The sequence below is a fragment of the Mytilus edulis genome, chromosome 9 (genome assembly GCF_963676685.1).
Source record: "Mytilus edulis chromosome 9, xbMytEdul2.2, whole genome shotgun sequence".
Classification (NCBI taxonomy): Eukaryota; Metazoa; Mollusca; class Bivalvia; order Mytilida; family Mytilidae; genus Mytilus; species Mytilus edulis.
The window spans coordinates 201,480-224,495 of record NC_092352.1 but is presented as its reverse complement, the minus strand read 5'-3'; the positions used below and the strand labels follow the sequence as shown (position 1 = coordinate 224,495).

Sequence of the window (23,016 nt, the reverse complement as noted above, 5' to 3'; positions counted from 1 at the left end):
TTGAATCATAATTTCCTGTTGATATGCACATCTACATAGTATGTAACACATAAAGTTTCGTGAAATTCTGTTGTGTGGATTCAAAGGAGTTACAATGACAAGAATAGACTGATGGACTGACGGACAGACAGAGGGATGGGTCAAAACATTATATAGATATAGGAAGATGTGGTGTGAGTGCCAATGAGACAACTCTCCATCCAAATAACAATTTATAAAAGTAAACCATTATAGGTCAAGGTATGGCCTTCAACACGGATCCTTGGCTCACACCGAAGAACAAGCTATAAAGGGACACAAAATTATAGCCTACTTTGTGCCATGTCGTATGAAAATCAGATGATTAACCCAATGAATAAACTTAAATTTATATATCTTTATAATTTCTGCAATGAACATATGCTTATACATCATTCTTATTATTAAACTGTTTCTGTGTGTGTGTTGCATTTTAACGTTAAGTCGTTTCTGTTTTCTCTTATTTTTGAGATAAGACGTGGCACGGTACTTGTCTATCCCATATTCATGTATTTGGTTTTGATGTTATATTTGTTATTCTCGTGGTGTATTGTCTGTTGCTTGGTCCGTTTCTGTGTGCTGTTGCGTTTCGGTGTTGTGTCGTTGTTCTCCTCTTATATTTAATGCGTTTCCCTCGGTTTTGGTTTGTTGCCCCGATTTTGTTTTTTGTCCATGGATTTATGAGTTTTGAACAGCGGTATACTACTGTTGCCTTTATTTATACAATTATGCTCATTATAAATTGTTCAACAGTACAATCATGATTTTTATACATCATGACACGGTACAATCATGATTTTTATACATCATGAGATGGTACAATCATGACTTTTATAAATTATCAAAAGGTACAATCATGATTATTATATATTTCATAATTATTACACAGTACAATCATGATTTTATATATCATGAAACGGTACAATCATGATTATTATAAATGATCAAATGCTTTCAAGATCAGTCATGACCAGATGTGTTTCAGATAATTTGTTCAAAACCACTAAAAATTGGTTGACAAACATTTGTTTGATTTGATTAAATTCTTCTTCATCTTCTGTCCCATAAAAGTCTGAGCAGTATGATATCTTCAAAGCCTTCAGATCTACCAATGAAGATAATGTCTCACTCAGCTGTAAACAAACAGAGGAAACTAAGGAATTCTGGGATAGATTCAGGTACAAAATGGAATGTAACAAGGAAATGTAAGGCAACAGGCGAAGAATACCACCATCATCTAGTTTACTGTCCTCTAACTCAAGCACTAGTAAGGTAGACTTAACTTCTTCTAATAGACGTCCTATACTTCCACAACATAATGTCAGTGTGTTTCCACCTAAATCAATGTGCTGTAAGGCTTTGGTATGGTGTGATGTTGATAGGTATCTGATATCTGATTCTGTCAGACCACATCCTGCCAGACGAAGATGTTGTAACGGCTGCTGTGTACCACTGATAAGCTGTCGTAGCTTGTACTTCAGTCTGTTACTACTTAGATCCAGTCTGCTTAGGTTTGGTAAGGAGGACAGTGTTTTACCAAGGACCTCTGTTGTCGAGTCACTCTGGTACACAGTTATACTGTTACACGAAAGGTCTAATGCACATAAATTTGTAAACTTCTCAAGTGTAGGGGCCAGGTTACAAAAACTCTCACAGTTAATAGAGTTGTACTTCAATCTAATTCCTGTCAAATACTGAAAAAAAAAAAAAATAAAACATTATTAGATGGTATCTTAATGACATCTTCAGACATCTGGAAAAAGTTACAAAAACTCATGGTTTGTACCATTTGGAAAATTATAACAAACAAAGGACTATCTAGAGCTTTAAGGTGAAAATAGCTCAGTAAATATGTCAACTGCAAACATTTAACAATAACGGTTTACCCTGAAGGACAATAATGCTAAGTTTATAAATGTTCTTCCTGTAATTATCTAAGTTAAATAAACTTTGTAAAACTGCAACCATTTGTGTATATTTAAACATCTGTGGAATTCCAACCCTTTGTTAATTTACACATTTGTGTAATCCCAACCATATATGTAAATTTACACACCAGGGTGATCCTAACCCTATGTAAATTTTCACACCAGTGTGATCCCAACCCTATGTAAATTTACACACCAGTGTGATCCCAATCCTATGTAACTTTTCACACCAGTGTGATCCCAACCCTATGTAAATTTACACAACAGTGTGATCCCAACCCTATGTAAATTTACACACCAGTGTGATCCCAACCCTATGTCAATATAAACACCTGTGTTATTACAATTTATGTAAATTTACACAATAGTGTGATCCCAACCCTATGTAAATTTACACACCAGTGTGATCCCAACCCTATGTCAATATAAACACCTGTGTTATTATAACTTTATGTAAATTTACACACCAGTGTGATCCCAACCCTATGTCAATATAAACACCTGTGTTATTACAACTTTAAGTAAATTTACACACCTGAGTAATCTCAACCCTATTTGCTAATTATTGTACAAACATGTGCTGTCCCATCCCTATGTAAATTTATGTACATTCAAGTGTAACCCCAAACTTATGTATACTTATGTACATTTATGTTTTCCAAACCCTATGTAAATTAACGTATTTAAACATGTGTTAACCATACCCTATGTAAAATTATATACCTGTGGATTAATCTGTCCAAGAAGTATGTTAAGCTTAGGTTCCCCCAAACATGTAGCATCGAGTTTCTGTAAACACATACACAGTTTACTATCAGTAAATCCTGATACCTTCAAGGCTTTACTTAGTTCTGTTAGTGTCTGGTCTGCAGCTACAAAAGCATCAAGTTTGACTAGAACTGAAATAAAAACAGGAAGCTAGTGATTATATTGTAACCTGATACCTTCAAGGCTTTACTTAGTTCTGTCAGTGTCTGGTCTGCAGCTACAAAAGCATCAAGTTTGACTAGAACTGAAATAAAAACAGGAAGCTGGTGTTTATATTGTAATAAAATTAACGGTACCAATTTTCTTGCACCAGATGCGCATTTCGACAATACTGGTAAACTGGTATTTTATTAGCTATTATACTTTAAACTTAGAAATAAACAGGTGCTCCACAGGGCACAGCTTTATACTACCACAGAGGACAAACCCTGAACAGTTGGGGCAAGTATGGACACAACATTCAAGCTTGATACAGCTCTGAATTTGGATTGTGATGAAATTCTTGACATAATATGAGTTTCTGACACAAAACAAATGTCAAGGTCTTGCAAATCTATTATGCAATATTGTGCACTTAAAGATTTCTTCTTCAAACTTTTCAAAAATTTGGAATTTGAGAAACTTGGAAAAAATAATAATACTACCCCCCCCCCTTTTTTTGGGGGAAAAAAGTCCCAAACCTGACATTTCTTTTTACATTATTTACAAGTAGTGTAAGGGAGGTTAATCCGAACATACCAAACATTGTATGTTAACTGTTTTTGAATTACCTCCCTCACTTTTTTTTACCCTAATTCCAAAACATTTTGAGCCATAACCCTTCATGGTATGGAAACTTGTGGTATAATTTCAGAGAGATTCATACACTTAAACACAAGTTATTGTTTGAAAACTACAAAAATGCTTATTTTAGGTGCCCTTTTTGGTCCCTTATTCCTAAACTATTGGGACCATAACCCCCAAAATCAATCCCAACCTTCCTTTAGTGGTATTGAAACTTCTGGTAAATATTTATAGAGATCCATTCACTAAATCTAAAGTTATTGTCTGACAACTAAATGGGTCTTAGGACGACAAGGACATGATACCATTATATGACGTAAAAAATGTTTGGCTATACTATAAAAATAGGAAATTGGTGATTACATTGTAAACTGATATGTTGTTAGTTATTATCATTTAATCAATGAATTAAAAATTTAGACAGTATCTAAATATCAAATGAGAAAAAACAAACTTGAGTGCATACCCTAAAATGTCAAATGACTGTCTCACCTGCTTTACTTATCATAATTGCATTTTTGCCAAAACATTTATTATATAAACAGATAAAGCTTTTACTTCATTTTCGCATACAATTAAAATTATTATATGGTCAAGGTCAGTTGAACCCTGTCAGACATTTACATCTGACTAGTTAGCCTATTGCATAGACATGATAGAGTATTTGAGAAACCAACCTAATTAGGAATCATTTATAAATTTTATCAACAGACCAAAAGTACTATTGAAAAAATCAATTGTAAATAAAGGCTTTTTCTGAAGTTGAAAATGTGAAACTTTTCAAAAATTGTTTACAAATATATCTAGGCTGAATTTGAACTTGATACATAGTTGAACAGAAACTTTGAATGACTAAAACCTGTAAAAAAATCTAAATATTCCCATAGGTTATTTATTTATTATTGTGTGACTGGTTAATTGTCTCCTTGAAGTACATGTATGCCAAATATATATCACTAACTTTTATTAAACATGTTAAATATAGAACTAAAATTCTACTGATTTTTTCCCCCAAATTCTTTAAGTTTTCTGTTTTCTAGGGTTAAAAGTGAATAAAAGGAGAGATAGGCTATACATCTATGGGACACCGACCAAACAAGCAAGAGAAAAACAACTAAAGACATGAAGAGGTCAACATGGCATATGGCCATCAACAATAGACAAGAAAATTTAGTTTTATTAGCTGTTAACAATAATATTACTTAATCCTGAATTATTATAAAAAAACCACAACAATAGACAAATGCAAGCTTCAAGCTTTAAGTTTAATTTGTACAGCTATTAAAGAGGCTCGAGTGCACTAAAATTTCAGCAAAAATTAAAAAACAAATAATTTCATTTCAAATTTTATTAATTACTTTATTAGTTTTTACTTTAAAGTATCATATGATACAAAAATAAATCATAAAAATCACTTCGTTTTGACCCAGTTGACTTTTGAAATGTATATATCATTGAAAATGCTCCAAATTATCTCCCTTTGGTGCAAAAATGCCATTTTTTTGCATTACAATTGAAATATCTTTTTAAACTCATCAGTGACCTATATTTTTTATTACTTTTTTCGATTAAGCTGTACTTAATGTAAACTATTGTCAAATTTAAGCGATGTCTGTAGTTTAGGTTTTTTTTTACTTTGAAAAAAACTCTATTTCTCCTATTAGTTCAACCATGGAAGTAATATTTAGAAGGAATAACAACGACTAATAAGCATGTATTTATAGCATGCTGAGCTCTGTACTAAAGTCATACGATTTCATCCAATAATAGTCTCAGTGGTAAGACCCCTTTGGTTACTATCTGCGTTACCGCGGTTGTAAAAGGCATCTGGAATTTCTTATCAGTCACATGATTTTATCGAGTCCGGTAATTTTAAAGTACCTGTGTGAAATCCGAGGTTGATTAATAAGAAGGTGGCGCTGTATCACATAAAACCTCTGCCTTCAGATGAAGTCGTATGATGTAAAAATCTTGAAAAACGGACGAGAATTGTTCAACCTACAGCAGTTTAACATGGAAAATTGTATTTAATTTAGCATATTTTTGCTTTTTACTGTTTTTTTTAAACTATTCTAAAAGTATTTTCCGGTTAAAAGCGGATCCCGAGTTAAACAGTTAAATACCGATGAATCGATCAGGTTTCACATGATGTTTAACAAAATAATGTAGGCAAATGTAGGCATAGATTTTTTTACTGATGAAATGTGCAAAGTTTATCGAGATTGAATAAAATAATATTTACTTTCAAGTATTCTAAATTTATGTATATGTCATAAATGTCATTGATTGCTTTATTGAAACTGGACAACTAAAACGGGGATAATATTTTCGTAAATATATATTTAAAAAAAGTTTATTGTGGAATGCTTGTATTAATATAATAAGCTATACAGCAAAAAATATAACAAACCAACGAAATGGGCTTAAATCAATCTGTCTTACGGTACATTCATTTTTTTTTTATATGTATCAAGAACTTAAATTGAAGGATAGAACCGTTAAGAATTGTGAATACTTTAATTGACTATAAATACACGAAAGATTTAGATTTTTCGTATTTAATAAAGGGGGTCCAAACGTATTTTTGTACAATCATCTTCTTAACTTTATACGGAAATGTTTTTTTAATTGTCTGTAAATATTAAAATTGAAATGACACAACTTTAATTGTTCTCCAATTTTGTATGTGATAGCTGTCGGTTTTAACTATTAAGATCAAACTAACCAAAAATATGGAAAAATTGGACTAAAATAAAAATTGAACGAATGACTCTTTTCGGCAGCGTACATCAACGGAATGTAACGAATGGACTATTCGGGTTACTTCGCACGTATATTCAACAAAAACTTGTCTGTTCGTAGTTCTCCGTGAACACGAAAATGACCGATAAGTGTCAGTGATTTGATCGATCACATGCGGAGAATAAACTTCCATGCTAGATATTGAACCAATTAACGAGTTATTGAAAGATGGGCGGTAACGCAGATGAAACCTTTGAAGTGACGGCGATGTTATTCCTTCCAATATTACTTCCATGGTTCAACAGAAAAAAAGTACCTTTACAAAAATGTTTGCTTTTTTCGAAGACAGATTGTGAGCTTAAATGAATGGTGATCCCATTTCTTATTTGATTTTTCTATAAGGTATATAATAAAGTTCATTTTTAGAAAAATATAGCAAAATCCTATATTTAAAACTAGAGGCTCGTGTCGCTCACCTTGGCATATGTGAATATTAAACAAAGGAAGCAGATGGATTCATGACAAAATTGTGTTTTTGGTGATGGTGATGTGTTTGTAAATCTTACTTTACTAAACAGTCTTGCTGCTTACAATAATCTTTATCTATAATAAACTTGGCCCAGTAGTATCAGTGGAAATGTTAATAAAAATTTACAAATTTTATGAAAATTGTTAAAAATTGACTATAAAGGACAATAACTCCTTAGGGGGTCAATTGACCATTTCGGTCATGTTGACTTATTTGTAAATCTTACTTTGCTGAACATAATGGCTGTTTACAGTTTATCTTTATCTATAATAATATCCAAGATAATAACCAAAAACAGCAAAATTTCCTTCAAATTACCAATTCAGGGGCAGCGACCCAACAATGGGTTGTCCGATTAATCTGAAAATTAGAGGGCAGATAGATATTGATCTGATAAACAATTTTACCCCTTGTCAGATTTGCTCTAAATACTTTGGTTTTTGAGTTATATGCCAAAAACTGCATTTTACCCCTATGTTCTATTTTTAGCAGTGGTGGCCATCTTGGTTGGTTGACCGGGTCACACCACACATTTTTTAAACTAGATACACCAAAGATGATTGTTGCCAAGTTTGGATTAATTTGGCCCAGTAGTTTCAGAGGAGAAGATTTTTGTAAAAGATAACTAAGATTTACGAAAAATGGTTAAAAATTGACTATAAAGGGCAATAACTCCTAAAGGGGTCAACAAACCATTTGGATCATGTTGACTTATTTGTAAATCTTACTTAGCTGAACGTTATTGCTGTTTACAGTTTATCTCTTTCTATAATAATATTCAAGATAATAACCAAAAACATCATAATTTCCTTAAAATTACCAATTCAGGGGCAGCAACCCAACAATGGGTTGTCCGATTAATCTAAAAATTTCAGGGCAGATAGATTTTGATCTGATGAACAATTTTACCACATGTAAGATTTACGAAAAATTGTTAAAAATTGACTATAAAGGACAATAACTCCTAAAGGGGTCAACTGACCATTTCAGTCATATTGACTTATTTGTAAATCTTACTTTGCTCAACATTATTGCTGTTTACAGTTTATCTTTATCTATAATAATATTCAAGATAATAACCAAAAACAGCAAAATTTCCTTAAAATTACCAATTCAGGGGCAGCAACCCAACAATGGGTTGTCCGATTAATCTGAAAATTTCAGGGCAGATAGATCTTGACCTGATAAACAATTATACCCCGTGTCAGATTTGCTCTAAATGCTTTGGTTTTTGAGTTATAAGCCAAAAACTGCATTTTACCCCTATGTTCTATTTTTAGCCGTGGGGGCCATCTTGGTTGGTTGACCGAGTAACGTCACACATTTTTTAAACTAGATACCCCAATGATGATTGTGGCCAAGTTTGGTTTAATTTGGCCCAGTAGTTTCAGAGGAGAAGATTTTTGTAAAAGCTAAGGTCGCCGGACGCCGACGCCGGACGCCAAGTGATGGGATGAGCTAAAAAATATTTGATTTATACCTGCGAGCCCCCTAAACTATGATATTACTTTATCCTAAATTAAAATAACAATATTTTACTGTAATATTAAACTTCCCATCCTGAATTGTTTATATCAACATACTTGAAGTGTCAGGCAGGAACTGATCAGCCATCATTAAACGATCTGGCACAGGCTGGGGCAATAACTGTACAGCTTTATTATACATGTTGACCATCACATTCTGACGAGCTTCATTATAGGACAACATACAATGTGTAGCCAGATAGTACAGGATTACCTCCGCTAAAAATAGATAGGGAATTACCTCAATTACAATCAGATTACAGAGGATATGACAATATACAATGTGTAGCCAAATAGTACAGGATTACCTCCGCTAAAAATAGATAGGAATTACCTCTGTTATAATCAGATTACAGAGGAAATGACAATATACAATGTGTAGCCAGATAGTACAGGATTACCTCCGCTAAAAATAGATAGGAATTACCTCAATTACAATTAGATTACAGAGGAAATGACAGCATACAATGTGTAGCCAGAAAGTACAGGATCACCTCCGCTAAAAATAGATAAGGAATTACCTCAATTACAATCAGATTACAGAGGAAATGACAATATACAATGTGTAGCCAGATAGTACAGGATTACCTCCGCTAAAAATAGATAGGAATTACCTCAATTACAATCAGATTACAGAGGAAATGACAGCATACAATGTGTAGCCAGATAGTACAGGATCACCTCCGCTAAAAATAGATAAGGAATTACCTCAATTACAATCAGATTACAGAGGAAATGACAATATACAATGTGTAGCCAGATAGTACAGGATTACCTCCGCTAAAAATAGATAGGGAATTACCTCAAATACAATCAGATTACAGAGGAAATGACAATATACAATGTGTAGCCAGATAGTACAGTATTACCTCCGCTAAAAACAGATAGGAATTACCTCAATTACAATCAGATTACAGAGGAAATGACAATATACAATGTGTAGCCAGATAGTACAGGATTACCTCTGCTAAAAATAGATAGGAATTACCTCAATTACAATCAGATTACAGAGGAAATGACAATATACAATGTGTAGCCAGATAGTACAGAATTACCTCCGGCAAAAATAGATAGGAATTACCTCAATTACAATCAGATTACAGAGGAAATGACAATATACAATGTGTAGCCAGATAGTACAGGATTAACTCGGCTAAAAATAGATTAGAAATTACCTCTGTTATAATCAGATTACAGAGGAAATGACAATATACAATGTGTAGCCAGATAGTACAGAATTACCTCCGCTAAAAATAGATAGGGATTACCTCTGTTATAATCAGATTACAGAGGAAATGACAATATACAATGTGTAGCCAGATAGTACAGGATTAACTCCGCTAAAAATAGATTAGAAATTACCTCTGTTATAATCAGATTACAGAGGAAATGACAATATACAATGTGTAGCCAAATAGTACAGGATTAACTCCGCTAAAAATAGATTAGAAATTACCTCTGTTATAATCAGATTACAGAGGAAATGACAATATACAATGTGTAGCCAGATAGTACAGGATTACCTCCGCTAAAAATAGATAGGAATTACCTCAATTACAATCAGATTACAGAGGAAATGACAATATACAATGTGTAGCCAGATAGTACAGGATTACCTCCGCTAAAAATAGATAGGAATTACCTCAATTACAATCAGATTACAGAGGAAATGACAATATACAATGTGTAGCCAGATAGTACAGGATTACCTCCGCTAAAAATAGATAAGGAATTACCTCAATTACAATAAGATTACAGAGGAAATGACAATATACAATGTGTAGCCAGATAGTACAGGAAAACCTCCACTAAAAATAGATAGGGATTACCTCTGTTATAATCAGATTATAGTGGATATATATATATTACAACATATAATAAGAAGCCAAATAGTACAGGATTATCTCTGCTAAGAAAAAAGATAAGGAATAACCTATTACTCGGAGTTTAGTTAAAAACATATTTCTTTCTTAAGTTAAAATTTAAGAAATCAGAGATATTATTATAACTAGCAGTACTTACGAGTTGGAAATCCTGACATATCCAGATATCTGAGTTTAGTTGGAGTTTTATTTTTAACGCATTCAAGGAAAGTATGAGCCAAACATGTGGTGTATCTCAAACATTGCCTGGTTACTTCAGATAAATATAACATATCATATAATGGCCTCACAGAAGTAAACACGTTTGGTACCAGTTTCTGTAGTGACAAAGTTTCAAATGGCCAATGAGACAACAACACATCAACAGCCCGATCTTTGTTACATATCAATGCTTGTTGCATCAATACAATACAAAGCTCTTTGGGTATGTAGTTAATGGCCTGAGCTGTCATGGTGGAATCTTGTATGATGTAACGAGAACACAATGTTGTCAAAGATGCTACACTCTTTGGCTGTTGTCCTATAGCTGGTGGAGAACAGAGGTCTAAAGGGTACACAACACCCTGGTAATACTCATACCATAGTGATGTATCCATTCTCTTAGTCTAATTATAATGTGTGATATACAAACTTATTATAATGTGTACATTCTCTATACACTAGTATGTTCTTTCTCTTTTAAGGGTGTATCTATTGTCAATATAATAAAAAATGGTCCTTTCTGTAATAATGTCAGACGTGTTTTTCATATAACGATGTGTCGCTTTTCTTAAAATGATGTGTTCCTTCTCTGAAAATGATGTGTTCCTTTTCTTATAATGATGTGTCCCTTCTCTAATAATGATATGTTCCTTCTCTTATAATGATGTGTTCCTTCTCTAATAATAATGTATTCCTTTTCTTATAATGATGTGTTCCTTTTCTTATAATGATGTGTCCCTTCTCTAACAATGATATGTTCCTTCTCTTATAATGATGTGTTCCTTCTCTAATAATAATGTATTCCTTTTCTTATAATGATATGTTCCTTTTCTTATAATGATGTGTTCATTTTCTTATAATGAGGTGTTCCTTCTCCAATAATGATGTGTTCCTTTTCTTATAATGTGTTCCTTCTCTTATAATGATGTGTTCCTTCTCTTATAATGATGTGTTCCTTCTCTTATAATGATGTGTTCCTTCTCTAATAATGATGTGTTCCTTCTCTAATAATAGTGTATTCCTTTTCTTATAATGATATGTTCCTTCTCTTATAATGATGTGTTCCTTCTCCAATAATGATGTGTTCCTTCTCCAATAATGATGTGTTCCTTCTCTTATAATGATGTGTTCCTTCTCTTTTAATGATGTGTTCCTTTTTTTATAATAATATGTTCCTTTTCTTATAATGATGTGTTCCTTCTCTTATAATGATGTGTTCCTTCTCTTATAATGATGTGTTCCTTCTCTAATAATAATGTATTCCTTTTCTTATAATGATATGTTCCTTTTCTTATAATGATGTGTTCCTTTTCTAATATGATGCGTTTCTGCTCACATAAAGGTGTGTTTCCTCTATTTTTATGTTTCTTTTATTATAGTGAAGTGTTCTTTGTCTTCTTTTACTATATTGAAATGTTCATTCTTCTTATAATGTAACACTCCTTCTGTAATCATGATAATAATATGTTACTTCTCTTATAAATGTATAACGATATATATCTCCTTCACTCTCGTACAGTGAAGAGTTCCTTATCTTACACTATGTTTCTTCCCTTATAATGATGTGTTCTGTTCTGATAAGATAGTTCCTTCTGTTGATAATAATGTATTCTCTTTTGATAAATCCCATCTCTTATATTGCTATGACCATTTCCATTATCATTTCACTGTAAAGAGATTGATTGATGAATAACTGTCCAACTACATATATCACAGAAGGTGAGCCTTATATATTTACATTACCATATATATCACAGAAGGTGAGCCTTATATATTTCCATTACAATATTATTAGTCTCTTCAAACATGTCAAAGCACTCTCAAATATTTGTCATTATGATTTTACATATCTTTTTTTGCCAATAAAATTATGTTGTAAGGTACAAAAGTTACAGTATCGTTTTTTCTACTGTACAAAACTGTTTGAATTGTTTGAAGCTATTTGACTTCTCTTTTGTTAAAGATAAATAAAAGTTGGCAGTAGATGATTAAAATTGACTTTTCAGTGTACATATACATACTTTCTGCAAGTCATTAAACAACATCATTTAAGATTCATGAGGTGTATTGTATTTTTTTTCACCAAAAGAAGGAAATTACGATTACAAAATATCTGGACTCTGAAAAAAGCCCACTAGTTCTACCAGTTCCAAAATGTCAGCAAATGTTAACATCAATTGCCCTGAAGGATACACAATCGACTTGTATTTCTAATAGTTAATGTTTTTTTAATCAATGCTAAGTTGGATATTGCAATCAGAGGTGAACATGAAATCAGTAATGGATGGCAATGAAATCATATTTTAAGACAACATGAAACAACCTCACATGCTTCCAACAAAAAGATTGGACGAGAATTTAAACTGTAGAACAAGAGTGAAATATTTTTTACATCATCTGAAGAATGAAAGACATTGAAAGTTTCTTTGACTTAAAAAAATATGGAATTTTACAGTATACAATACAGACATGCACATTCATAACATTGCTGAATCACTTGAAAAGTAAAGAAAAATTGTATCATCGTGTGCTGTGTTTTCGTACTAAGTATAACAATTTTCACTAAAAAAATTCTTACATTTTCACTGTTGAGTTTTTATTCACATACATATCTGCATATGTACTAATATTTTAAAAGGATTTTCTGTCGAATATTTTAGGTATCTAGATTTTTTTGTCAAAGCTTACTACGAATTTTTACTGTTTCAAATTTTTTTACGATTTTTGTGTCAAAAAACCATGTCATATGTTTTTGTATGAAGTAAAAACTTCAGAACACAGAGAATAAATGACTATAAAATCCGGAAATTAGTATTTTTTAATGTTGTTGTTCTGGTGATTGCTTGAATCATAAAAAAATTAGTATTATTCTTTTTAGTACTAAAACTAACTAATTAATAGTTTTTATTACTTTTCTACATTGGCTAGAGGGGGAGGGTTGAGATCTCACAAACATGTTTAACCCTGCCACATTTTTGCGCCTGTCCCAAGTCAGTAGCCTCTGGCCTTTGTTAGTCTTGTATTATTTTAATTCTAGTTTCTTGTGTACAATTTGGAAATTAGTATGGCATTCATTATCACTGAACTAGTATATATTTGTTTAGGGGCCAGCTGAAGGACGCCTCCGAGTGCAGGAATTTCTCGCTACATTGAAGACCTGAAAGTGACCTTCTGCTGTTGTTGTTTTTTTTTCTACGGTCAGGTTGTTGTCTCTTTGACACATTCCCCATTTCCATTCTCAATTTTATTTGGTTTTATTTGGTTGATGTTTCAAATATTTTGAACAATTGGATATTAGTCCATGCTTACTCCTCATATTTTAAGAAATGAATACTTATATGGGGACAGTAGAAAATTCAATAAAAAAAAAATTAATAATTTCGGGAAAATTTCCCTAAGTTTTCATTGTACTAATGAACTCAAAATTGTTCAATTTTTTGTTGTGTTTTTGAATTTCAGGATCGCTGCAGAAGTCTACTCCCGTTTCCGGTCTTGTTTACATGAGACTTTGAATAAAATGTATAATTATCAGTCTAAGAAAGGAACTAATACTTATTAATTTAAAAAAAAAAATGTTTGTTATTAAAAAAGCGTTACCTGATGACAACGTTTCTTTGTTTACATTGAATATGACGTCATAACTTAAATAACGTCACAACTAAAATCCCTAACAACGGAACCAAAATCTGAAATGTTACGGTATATCCGTTTCTCTTTTTAACATTGTTGATTTAAAAAAAATCAGACTTCGTCCCCATTCACAGGTAATTCCTGCCTCATATTAATATTATATTGTATTTGCTAATTTTAAAAAGATGATGTTTTGATGACGTCGCATGATGACGTTTTCATACATTTTGCTTTTTCAGTAAACAGTCCATCTGTTGATAAATACTGTGAACGTTTTGTGTATAATATCTTGACCAATATGTAAATATTATTATTATACAAAACTGTTAATACATGCAAAATCTTCGATAAAAAGGAAATAAAGTTAATATATATATATGTTGAAAGAAGTGCATAGTATCAAATCATAAAAATACAAATTTTTAGTCTCTAGGAAATCTTTAAAGAAAGATAAGAAGTTAGCAATATCCTTTAACTCTACTTTCTGCTATATAGATGACGTTTTTTCACTAAACAATTCAAAATTTGGTGACTATGTGGAACGAATCTATCCCTTCGAATTGGAGATAAAGGATACTACAGATACAGTTAAGTCAGCTTCATATCTTGACTTACATGACTTACATCTAGAAATTGACTATGAGGGTTGGTTGAAAACAAAACTATACGACAAAAGAGATGATTTCAGCTTTCCAATTATGAACTTTCCATTTCTAAGTAGCAACATTCCAGCAGCACCTGCATACGGGGTATATATATCTCCCAATTGATACGATATTCCCATGCTTGCATTTCCTATCATGATTTTCTTGATAGAAGGTTACTGCTCACAAGGAAGCTATTAAACCAAGACTTCCAAATGGTGAGGTTGAAATCATCCCTTCGTAAATTTTACGGACGCCATCACGAGTTGATTGACCGTTATGAAATAACCGTTTCACAAATGATATTGGATTTGTTCCTTACGTCGTAACTACAATCCCCTTCCCTTTCATGAATGTGACCTAACAAATTAAGACTATTTTTTCTATAAAAATCTTGATTTATTTGCCACAAAGTCCTTTTTCTATCAAATGCAATAAAACAGTAAAAATTAATGCTTTACATCAAGTTTCCCCTTGGAATATGTACTTAGTAACTAAATGGCCTATCTCTATTATTCATTATATCTGTAGTTTTGATACAACTGAGGTTTGAAAAAATCGTACAAAAATGGCTACAGAAGGGTACATAAACCTTAACAATAAAGCAATATAATCGTAATCAATCAGTTCCATGCCCAACCCTGCATTCCGGCTATTAGTCTCCAATGTAACAATATTTTTTTTAATTTTTGTTACATTTCAATCATAACCGAAGCCAGTGCCTATATGCCATATGTTGAGAAAAATCATCAAAGATACTACGCTTATTATCAACTATTTTATAACTTTGATTTAGTCACTTGATACATTTGTTATTACTTCATTTTTACAGTGAGTCATCTGCATATGGTGTTGCGAACAGAGATTACTGGGAACCAGTCTAATATAATTTCAATTTTCATTATGGGTAAGCAATCCCGTACCCGACACTAAAAGTTCAAAAACAATTGAATATTTTTACTCTCTAATGGAAATTTATAATAGATAAAGAAAAAGCGTCCCTTCAAGGGTTAGGCAGTGATTATTTTGTAGGCTCAGGTTTAAATATCCTTATTGAAACCGATAAAATAGCTTATTTCTATAGGAATGTCTTCAATCTTTGTCGTGAATGGCTATTTAGCCAGCACTCTCTGTAAATAAACACATACCACTGAAGCAACGAAAAAATGTACAAAGTCCTGCTCCATTTATGAATCAAGAGCTTAGGCAATCTATATTTAAGAAAAAGATGTTGTACAATAAATACAATTAGGTAAAATCTAAGAAACCTGGGAAAAATAAAGAGCCCAGAGAAATTTTGTAAACAAGATCAAACGTAAATCAGTTAGAAATTATTTTATAGAGCGTTGTGTAGGGGGACCAAAAAGTAAAGACTTTTGGCCCACCATCAAACTATTTTTATTCAACAAAGGTAGTTATTTTAAGAACAACATTATTTTATGTGACAATGATAACATTATAAATGATCAGTCAAAGGTTGCTAATATGTTTAATGATTTTTTTGTTAATGTAGCAAAAGATATTGGATCAGACTGTAGTGTAGATCAGAACCATCCTAGTATTAAAGCTATATATAATAATTGTAGAACTGAAGGTAATTTAATTTTTAAAGTGTATAGAAGAGAACTACTGCACAAAATGAACGAATATGGTATAAGAGGACCACTAAACAAATGGTTTGAGATGTTCCTAACCAAAAGGAAAATGAAAGTTGTCGTAGATGGGGAGGAATCAGAAGAAGCTTCAGTTGACTCCGGTGTACCACAAGGTACAGTACTAGGACCCCTTCTCTTCCTCTGCCACATAAACGACCTTCCAGATTCAGTACAATCATCTGTCAGACTTTTCGCAGATGACTGCCTCCTGTACAGGAACATAAAGAGTCAACATGACCACACACTCCTACAGCGAGACCTCCAAAACCTAGAAGTATGGGCCACAAACTGGGGCATGCGCTTCAATGCAAAGAAGTGCTATATACTTAGCATTAAGAATAAAAGCCAGAAGATGTACAGCCTAGACGGACATGTACTACAACAAGTCCAACACAACCCATATCTAGGCTTACAAATATCAGAAGACCTAAAATGGCCCACGCACATCTCAAATGTTGCCAAGAAAGCCAATTCGACACTCGGCTTTCTAAGAAGAAATCTACACTTCTGCCCAAAAGATTGCAAAAAGACCGCATATATATCATTAGTACGATCAACTATGGAATATGGTGCCATAATATGGGACCCATATACACAACATGATATAAATCAATTGGAAAGAATACAACGCAGAGCAGCTAGATTCATCACAGGCGACTATAGGTCTAGAGAAGAGGGGTCGGTCACCAAAATGCTAGCCGAGTGAGAACTAGACAACCTACAAACAAGAAGAACAAGTCAACGGCTAGTATTTCTGTACAAAGTGGTTGAGGGGTTGGTCCCAGCTATTAATCCCCGGCCGACGATTTTCTTGTTAAAAGTAAACATAAGAGGAAAATCAAACCCAAAACATTTGACAATTTTGTATGTGCCAATATCGTGACAAATTCAGTGAAGAAAAATTCTTCTTTCTTCGTCAACAGTGTACTACATTAGAACCAACTAGAAGATCGTATTGTATGCGCAGATACAGTTGAGAGCTTCAAGGCTGCTCTCCAACACCGCCGATAGGTGTCTCTCTCTCCCGTTGAGTAAAAGCCAGAATTGGTATCTTCAACGTATACATACAGATACAGATACAGATAGAAAAACAAATAAACAAACTTGGTATAAATAAGGCTACAGGTAAAGACGGGTTATCCGTTAAAATACTGAAATTGGCAAAACCAGCAGTTGTGACACCAATAACAAAATTAATAAACAAATCCATTGAGCACTCTGTATTTCCAAACAAACTTAAAGAGGCTCAAGTGGTGCCACTTCACAAGAAGAATAGTCAATTGGAAGTTGGCAACTATAGGCCAGTCAGTATTTTACCTGTTGTATCAAAGTTTTTTTTCAGGAGCGTGCCCTAAGATTTATATATGAAGACTATTGTAGTACCTATGAACAACTATTAATTAAATCAAAATTACCAAGCTTAGAAATTAGAAGGATTAGAATGATAGCAATACAGGTATATAAAGTTATTAATAAACAATGTCCATTATATCTACATGAACTTATTGAAATTAAAAAAATGTAATTTCTCTTTTAGAAATAACAACATAGCAGATGTTCCCAGGGTAGGGACAACTACCCATGGGCTACACTCATTTAGATATGCAGGAGCCAAACTCTGGAACGAACTGCCAAATAAAATGCGGGAAGAAATGCCATTGGGTCAGTTTAAGAGTTTGGTTGGTAATTGGGAGGGCAGTTCGTGTCAGTGGTCCTCCTGCAGATCTTGATGAGCTGTTGATCACTTTATTTATTTATCTTGTATACTCTGGCTTTTAAATTATTTGGCATAATTTATTTTTTATTTGTGTTCTTAATGCTTGAATTACTTTTAGTGCTTTATAATAGCTATGCATGAATGTTAGTTGATCTGCATTTTATGTTTGCTTATATGCTTTAATTGTGCTTATTAATTGCTGTGCTTGATAACATTATTTATTTCGCTTGATGTGCTTCATGTTTTATGTGTTTTATGTATTGTGATTGTCTTATATGTATGTCGGAAAAAAGCTCTACAGAGCTTATGTTGTATTGTTATATATATAACCGACTTTAAATAAATCTTTTATGCTTCATGTTTATGCTAGCAATATAGTGAATTTGATAAATGGTAGGTTCTTTGTGAAGAATGAAGAATGAAATTTGATATTTTCTTTTGAAAAGAACTTTGTCGGAAAATGTGCACTGTCAACATAAAAGAATCAAATAAACTAATGTGCCAGTAGTTAAAAACCTAAACAGCTAAAGTTACATTTGAGACACATATAATCGTTTAAATACGTTGATCTGTCAAAGTATAAATCTATAATACTAAAATTACGAGGTCCAATTTGTCAGCCGTGATCACGTAAAAACTACGAATCAAAGAATTCAACTTTATATATGTTGTGTACAAGTTGTAATGTTGTACAAATTATAATTTGTACAGAATTTGTGTACAAGTTATCAGTGTTTCATGACCTGCTGAACAAAAATGGATGATGCAAGCACACAGTCTTTTGCTCCGCATATTTCTGTCAATTTTTCACAACTTCATAATACAGTCTAATACTGAGCATTGATACAAAAACATTATTAGACCTCACAAATATTTTGTATAGATATGAATATGGTATAAGGAAAAACATAAAATTAGAATTTAAAACATTCAGGTATCCTCATTTCTAGTTTGAAGGCAAGGAGAATAGCACTAAATGTTAGGTTGACGTATATTTTTTTGAATTTAAAACATTACACTGGTACATTTTATAAGTTAAACCTGTATCACCTGTTGCAAGAAGGTAGGTGCCAAAAAACTTATAACTTGTACAAAAACCCTGTACAAATTATAATTTGTACAAACTTACATCTTGTACACAACATATATAACTAATATACTACAAAGGTATAGATTAAAAATTACACCACTCCAGGACCTTTTGTTTTCCACGTAATTAATATTGCCAATATTTTCCACGTAATTAATATTGCCAATAATTAAGAAGTTCCGGCTCGAGTCCGATACCGATACCAATAGTATATTTACCTGTTACCTATTACCTTATCTGTACGTTCCGCATCTGACAGGCGCACCACCAAACGGTGTATTCAGGATTGATATGCTATATACACGGGTCATAATCACAGGGTAAAGTTGACACTACTAAATTGCCAAATTGTTACCTATTGTAGTGTTTTAATCAGTAAGACTTTCTAAGATAACAATACGAATATTAAAAATCTATACTGAAATAAGGCGCATAGGTACAGTTTTCAAGTGTGAGCGGGCATGACGTAAAACAGCAAATCAAAGAATTCAACTTTATTTATAACTTATATACGACAATGCTGTTGATTAAAAAATACTCCATTCCAGGACCTTTTGTTTTCCAAATAATTAATATTACCAATAATTGATAAGTTCCAGTTCGACGGGTTCAAACAGAAAGATTTGAAAGCAGAGAAAACTGTGTATCTTATAATCGGCATGACTTTATCAGATGACAAAACTAATACTAAAATAAGGCTTGCGCATAGTTATATACTTTAATTCAGTCACGGACCCGCGATATCACGGGTGTGTTCTAGTAACTATTAAGAATGTAAAACAAGAAAATAAAACATAATAAAGATATTGAGCATCCCGATTTGGTGCAATGCAATCCTATCTCACTGTGTGACAGTCTGAGGTGACAGTTATTGTAGTTGTAATTATTTCATTTGTTTAGGGTGAAAAAAATGAAAACTTGGGATGCGTTTTAAACGAAACTGAAGCAATATCAAGAAATAAATTTCATACAGCTATACAACTTGATGCAAGTCGATACATCAAAAGCAAAGTTTGCTAACTGTAACTTAAATACATGCACTAAGAACTTCTGTATGTACACGTATCCGTGGAGGACGTAATTTTTTTAATTTAAAATATGTCGGACTTTAAAAACCACTTACTGGATTTGTAGAAATTGTCATTGTAAATAAAATAAAATACAGTAAATAAATTGTATGTAATAAATGTATGTATTGTAAATATAAAATAAATGTCTTCAACTTTTATTATTTAGTACATATTACTAGTCCCATCGTACATTGCTGTTTGTTATGTAACAATAACGCAATGTAACCATAGCCTCGATAATTATTGTTACATTTGTAATTAAACAGGTCCTTACCCAACCATGCATTCCGGCATTTACTCTTGAATGTAACAATAATAATTTAATTATCAGTGTTACATTTACATGTAACCGTAGCCAGTGCCTTACGATATGCCAGTCAATCACAGCTTAAAAAAACAAAAGTATTTAAATAAAAACGTGCTTTTAAAAGAATAATCAGTTATTTGAATTGCAAATTTGTCAGACTTCTATCAGATGAATTTAATATAGGTGCAAACAGAATAGAGTGTGAAGTTCTATAAATACTTAGGATTAGTTCTAAAGGCTTCTTTTAAATTTGATAAAAAATATTAAGTCATGTTCTCCATCTATTAAGTATTTACTTCAGATATTTGATCACAACATCAAACCAATAGCTTTATATGGCTGTGAAATATGGGGTATGTTAAATTTGACTCCAAAAAGAAGATCCATGCATCTTTTTGAAATCTTTAAAGATTGGGGTCCTGATAAATTAAATCTTAAATTTTGCAAATGTGTACTTGGTGTCTCCAAAAATTGCACAAATATTGGAGTTATATCAGAGCTAGGTAGATTTCCGTTAAATATTAACATAGTTATTACGGTAATTCAAATATTTATGTATTGGTACCGCCTTGAAAAGTCGCCCACTGATCTCTTAAGTGATGCTTATATTGAAAGCTCCTCTGATAAAGCTGTGGCTAATCAATCGTGGTATGCAAACATAAAGGTTTTTTTTAGTGAAAAACTTGGTTTAAATTAAGCACCTTGTAAAAAACTCAATAAAAATAAATTCAAAATTTTACTTAAAAAATGTATCAAAACTGATTTTCTAACATATTGGAGCCATCAAAACGACTTAATTAAAAAGATGATCACAGTAAATTAAACAAATTCTTTAAATTTAAACATAATTTCACTTTTGAAGATTACTTCAATATCAAGAACAGAGATAAGAGAGTTATACTAACTAGATTTAGAATAAGTAACCATTGTCGCCGCATAGAGAGGAAGACAGACAGCTGTTGTCATCTTGACTCTCAACTAGAAGTCAACTAACTACATCAACACTATAACAGACATTAAGGAAAGCATTAGGACCCTGCTGAGAGGCGACATACAAACTACCCTATCTCGGATCCAAGGCCATGCTAATATAGCTGGAAACGAGATAGTGAGCCAGTTTGCAAAAGATACAACACAGAAGGCCTTGAGACTAAATGACCAGTACAACGTCACAACAATTTTTATGGCTGGAAACTACAAACATGCTTATTTGGGCCCCTTTTTTGGTCCCTCATTCCTAAACCTTCGGGACTATATTCCTCAAATCAATCCCAACCTTTCTTTTGTAGTTATAAACATTGTGTTCATAATTTATTGATTTCTTTTTACTTAAAATAAAGTTATTATGTACTTGGTGTCTCCAAAAATTGCACAAATATTGGAGTTATATCAGAGCTAGGTAGATTTCCGTTAAATATTAACATAGTTATTACGGTAATTCAAATATTTATGTATTGGTACCGCCTTGAAAAGTCGCCCACTGATCTCTTAAGTGATGCTTATATTGAAAGCTCCTCTGATAAAGCTGTGGCTAATCAATCGTGGTATGCAAACATAAAGGTTTTTTTTAGTGAAAAACTTGGTTTAAATTAAGCACCTTGTAAAAAACTCAATAAAAATAAATTCAAAATTTTACTTAAAAAATGTATCAAAACTGATTTTCTAACATATGAAAACATCTGTCTTTGGACGACACTGACGCCGCCGCCGCCGCCGCCGCCGACGACGACGTGAAACCAATATAATTTTAGACCAATGTTTATTTTAATTTCTGATGCCCATCATGTTACTGGTGAATAATTAGGTTGTACTCATTTCAGATTTAAGAATTTTTGTTAAGCTCCATGATTTTTTCATTTCAAATGCAATACAGATTAAAATATGTTGCCTCATATGATCACCCACTTTTCTTTTAATAGAAAACTTCAATATCTGATAATACATCATTCCAAAAGGTAATGAGATTTTAGATTTCTTAAATTACGATTTGAGACCCAAATAATGCTAATGCTAGGTATAAGGTAAATGTCTTCTTCTCAGTCTATGTACACTGTAAAAGTCTTTGCACTGTAGCATTTATTAAATCTAAAAGCTTCTGACCATGCTGACGTATCACCAATATATCAATCTTACTGTCATAATTTTTACCAAAGAATTCACGGTATATTTGTCGAGAGACCCGCGGTAGCCCGCATAAGTCTTGCATGCGGTCCGCGAGGAAAATTTTTCTCCCATTATTTTTTTACCGAGCTCGAATTGGTATATTTTCCAGACCTCGGTCGTTGAAATACCGGCGGTAGCCCGCATAACTCTTGCATGGCGCGGCTCCTTGATAGAAAACTCTCTCAGGTGAAATTTTGTTACCGAGGGTATATTATCTCGGCCTCAGAGGAGAGGAGAAAGAAGGCAGCGGGTCGTTTCGGGTAGGTAGCCCTGGCTCTCTCTCTCTTCTTGTCACCACTTGGACTTAGAAAAAGACAACGGAGTCGATGCAGGGCCACTAAGCTTATCTGTCCGATTAGAAC

General features: G+C 32.7%; 1 protein-coding gene across 2 annotated transcripts; it reads right to left on the bottom strand.

The window, feature by feature from the left end:
* Window positions 1-352: 352 nt before the first annotated feature.
* On the bottom strand, window positions 353-15,539 carry LOC139487413 (leucine-rich repeat-containing protein 14-like). 2 transcript variants are annotated; one of them, XM_071272167.1, is made up of 6 exons: window positions 15,472-15,539; window positions 10,317-12,045; window positions 8,352-8,513; window positions 2,891-2,958; window positions 2,670-2,777; window positions 353-1,712 (listed from the first exon to the last, which is right to left on the bottom strand). In XM_071272167.1, the coding sequence occupies exons 2-6, from the start codon at window positions 10,771-10,773 to the stop codon at window positions 963-965; spliced, it is 1,545 nt and encodes a 514-aa protein (XP_071128268.1). In that variant the 5' UTR covers window positions 10,774-12,045; window positions 15,472-15,539; the 3' UTR covers window positions 353-962. The 2 variants fall into 2 exon arrangements, with proteins under 2 accessions (XP_071128268.1, XP_071128267.1); XM_071272166.1 differs by lacking the exon at window positions 2,891-2,958 and having other exon boundaries at window positions 2,670-2,845.
* Between the last annotated feature and the right edge of the window lie 7,477 nt (window positions 15,540-23,016).

Coding starts and splice junctions, on each gene's coding strand:
- LOC139487413 (XM_071272167.1), bottom strand. CDS start 10,773: ATGGATACATCACTATGGTATGAGTATTACCAGGGTGTTGTGTACCCT. Junction 2,959..8,351: donor GTTCCTGCCTGACACTTCAA/GTATGTTGATAT, acceptor TTTTTATTTCAG/TTCTAGTCAAACTTGATGCT. Junction 2,778..2,890: donor AACTAAGTAAAGCCTTGAAG/GTATCAGGTTAC, acceptor AAAGCCTTGAAG/GTATCAGGATTTACTGATAG.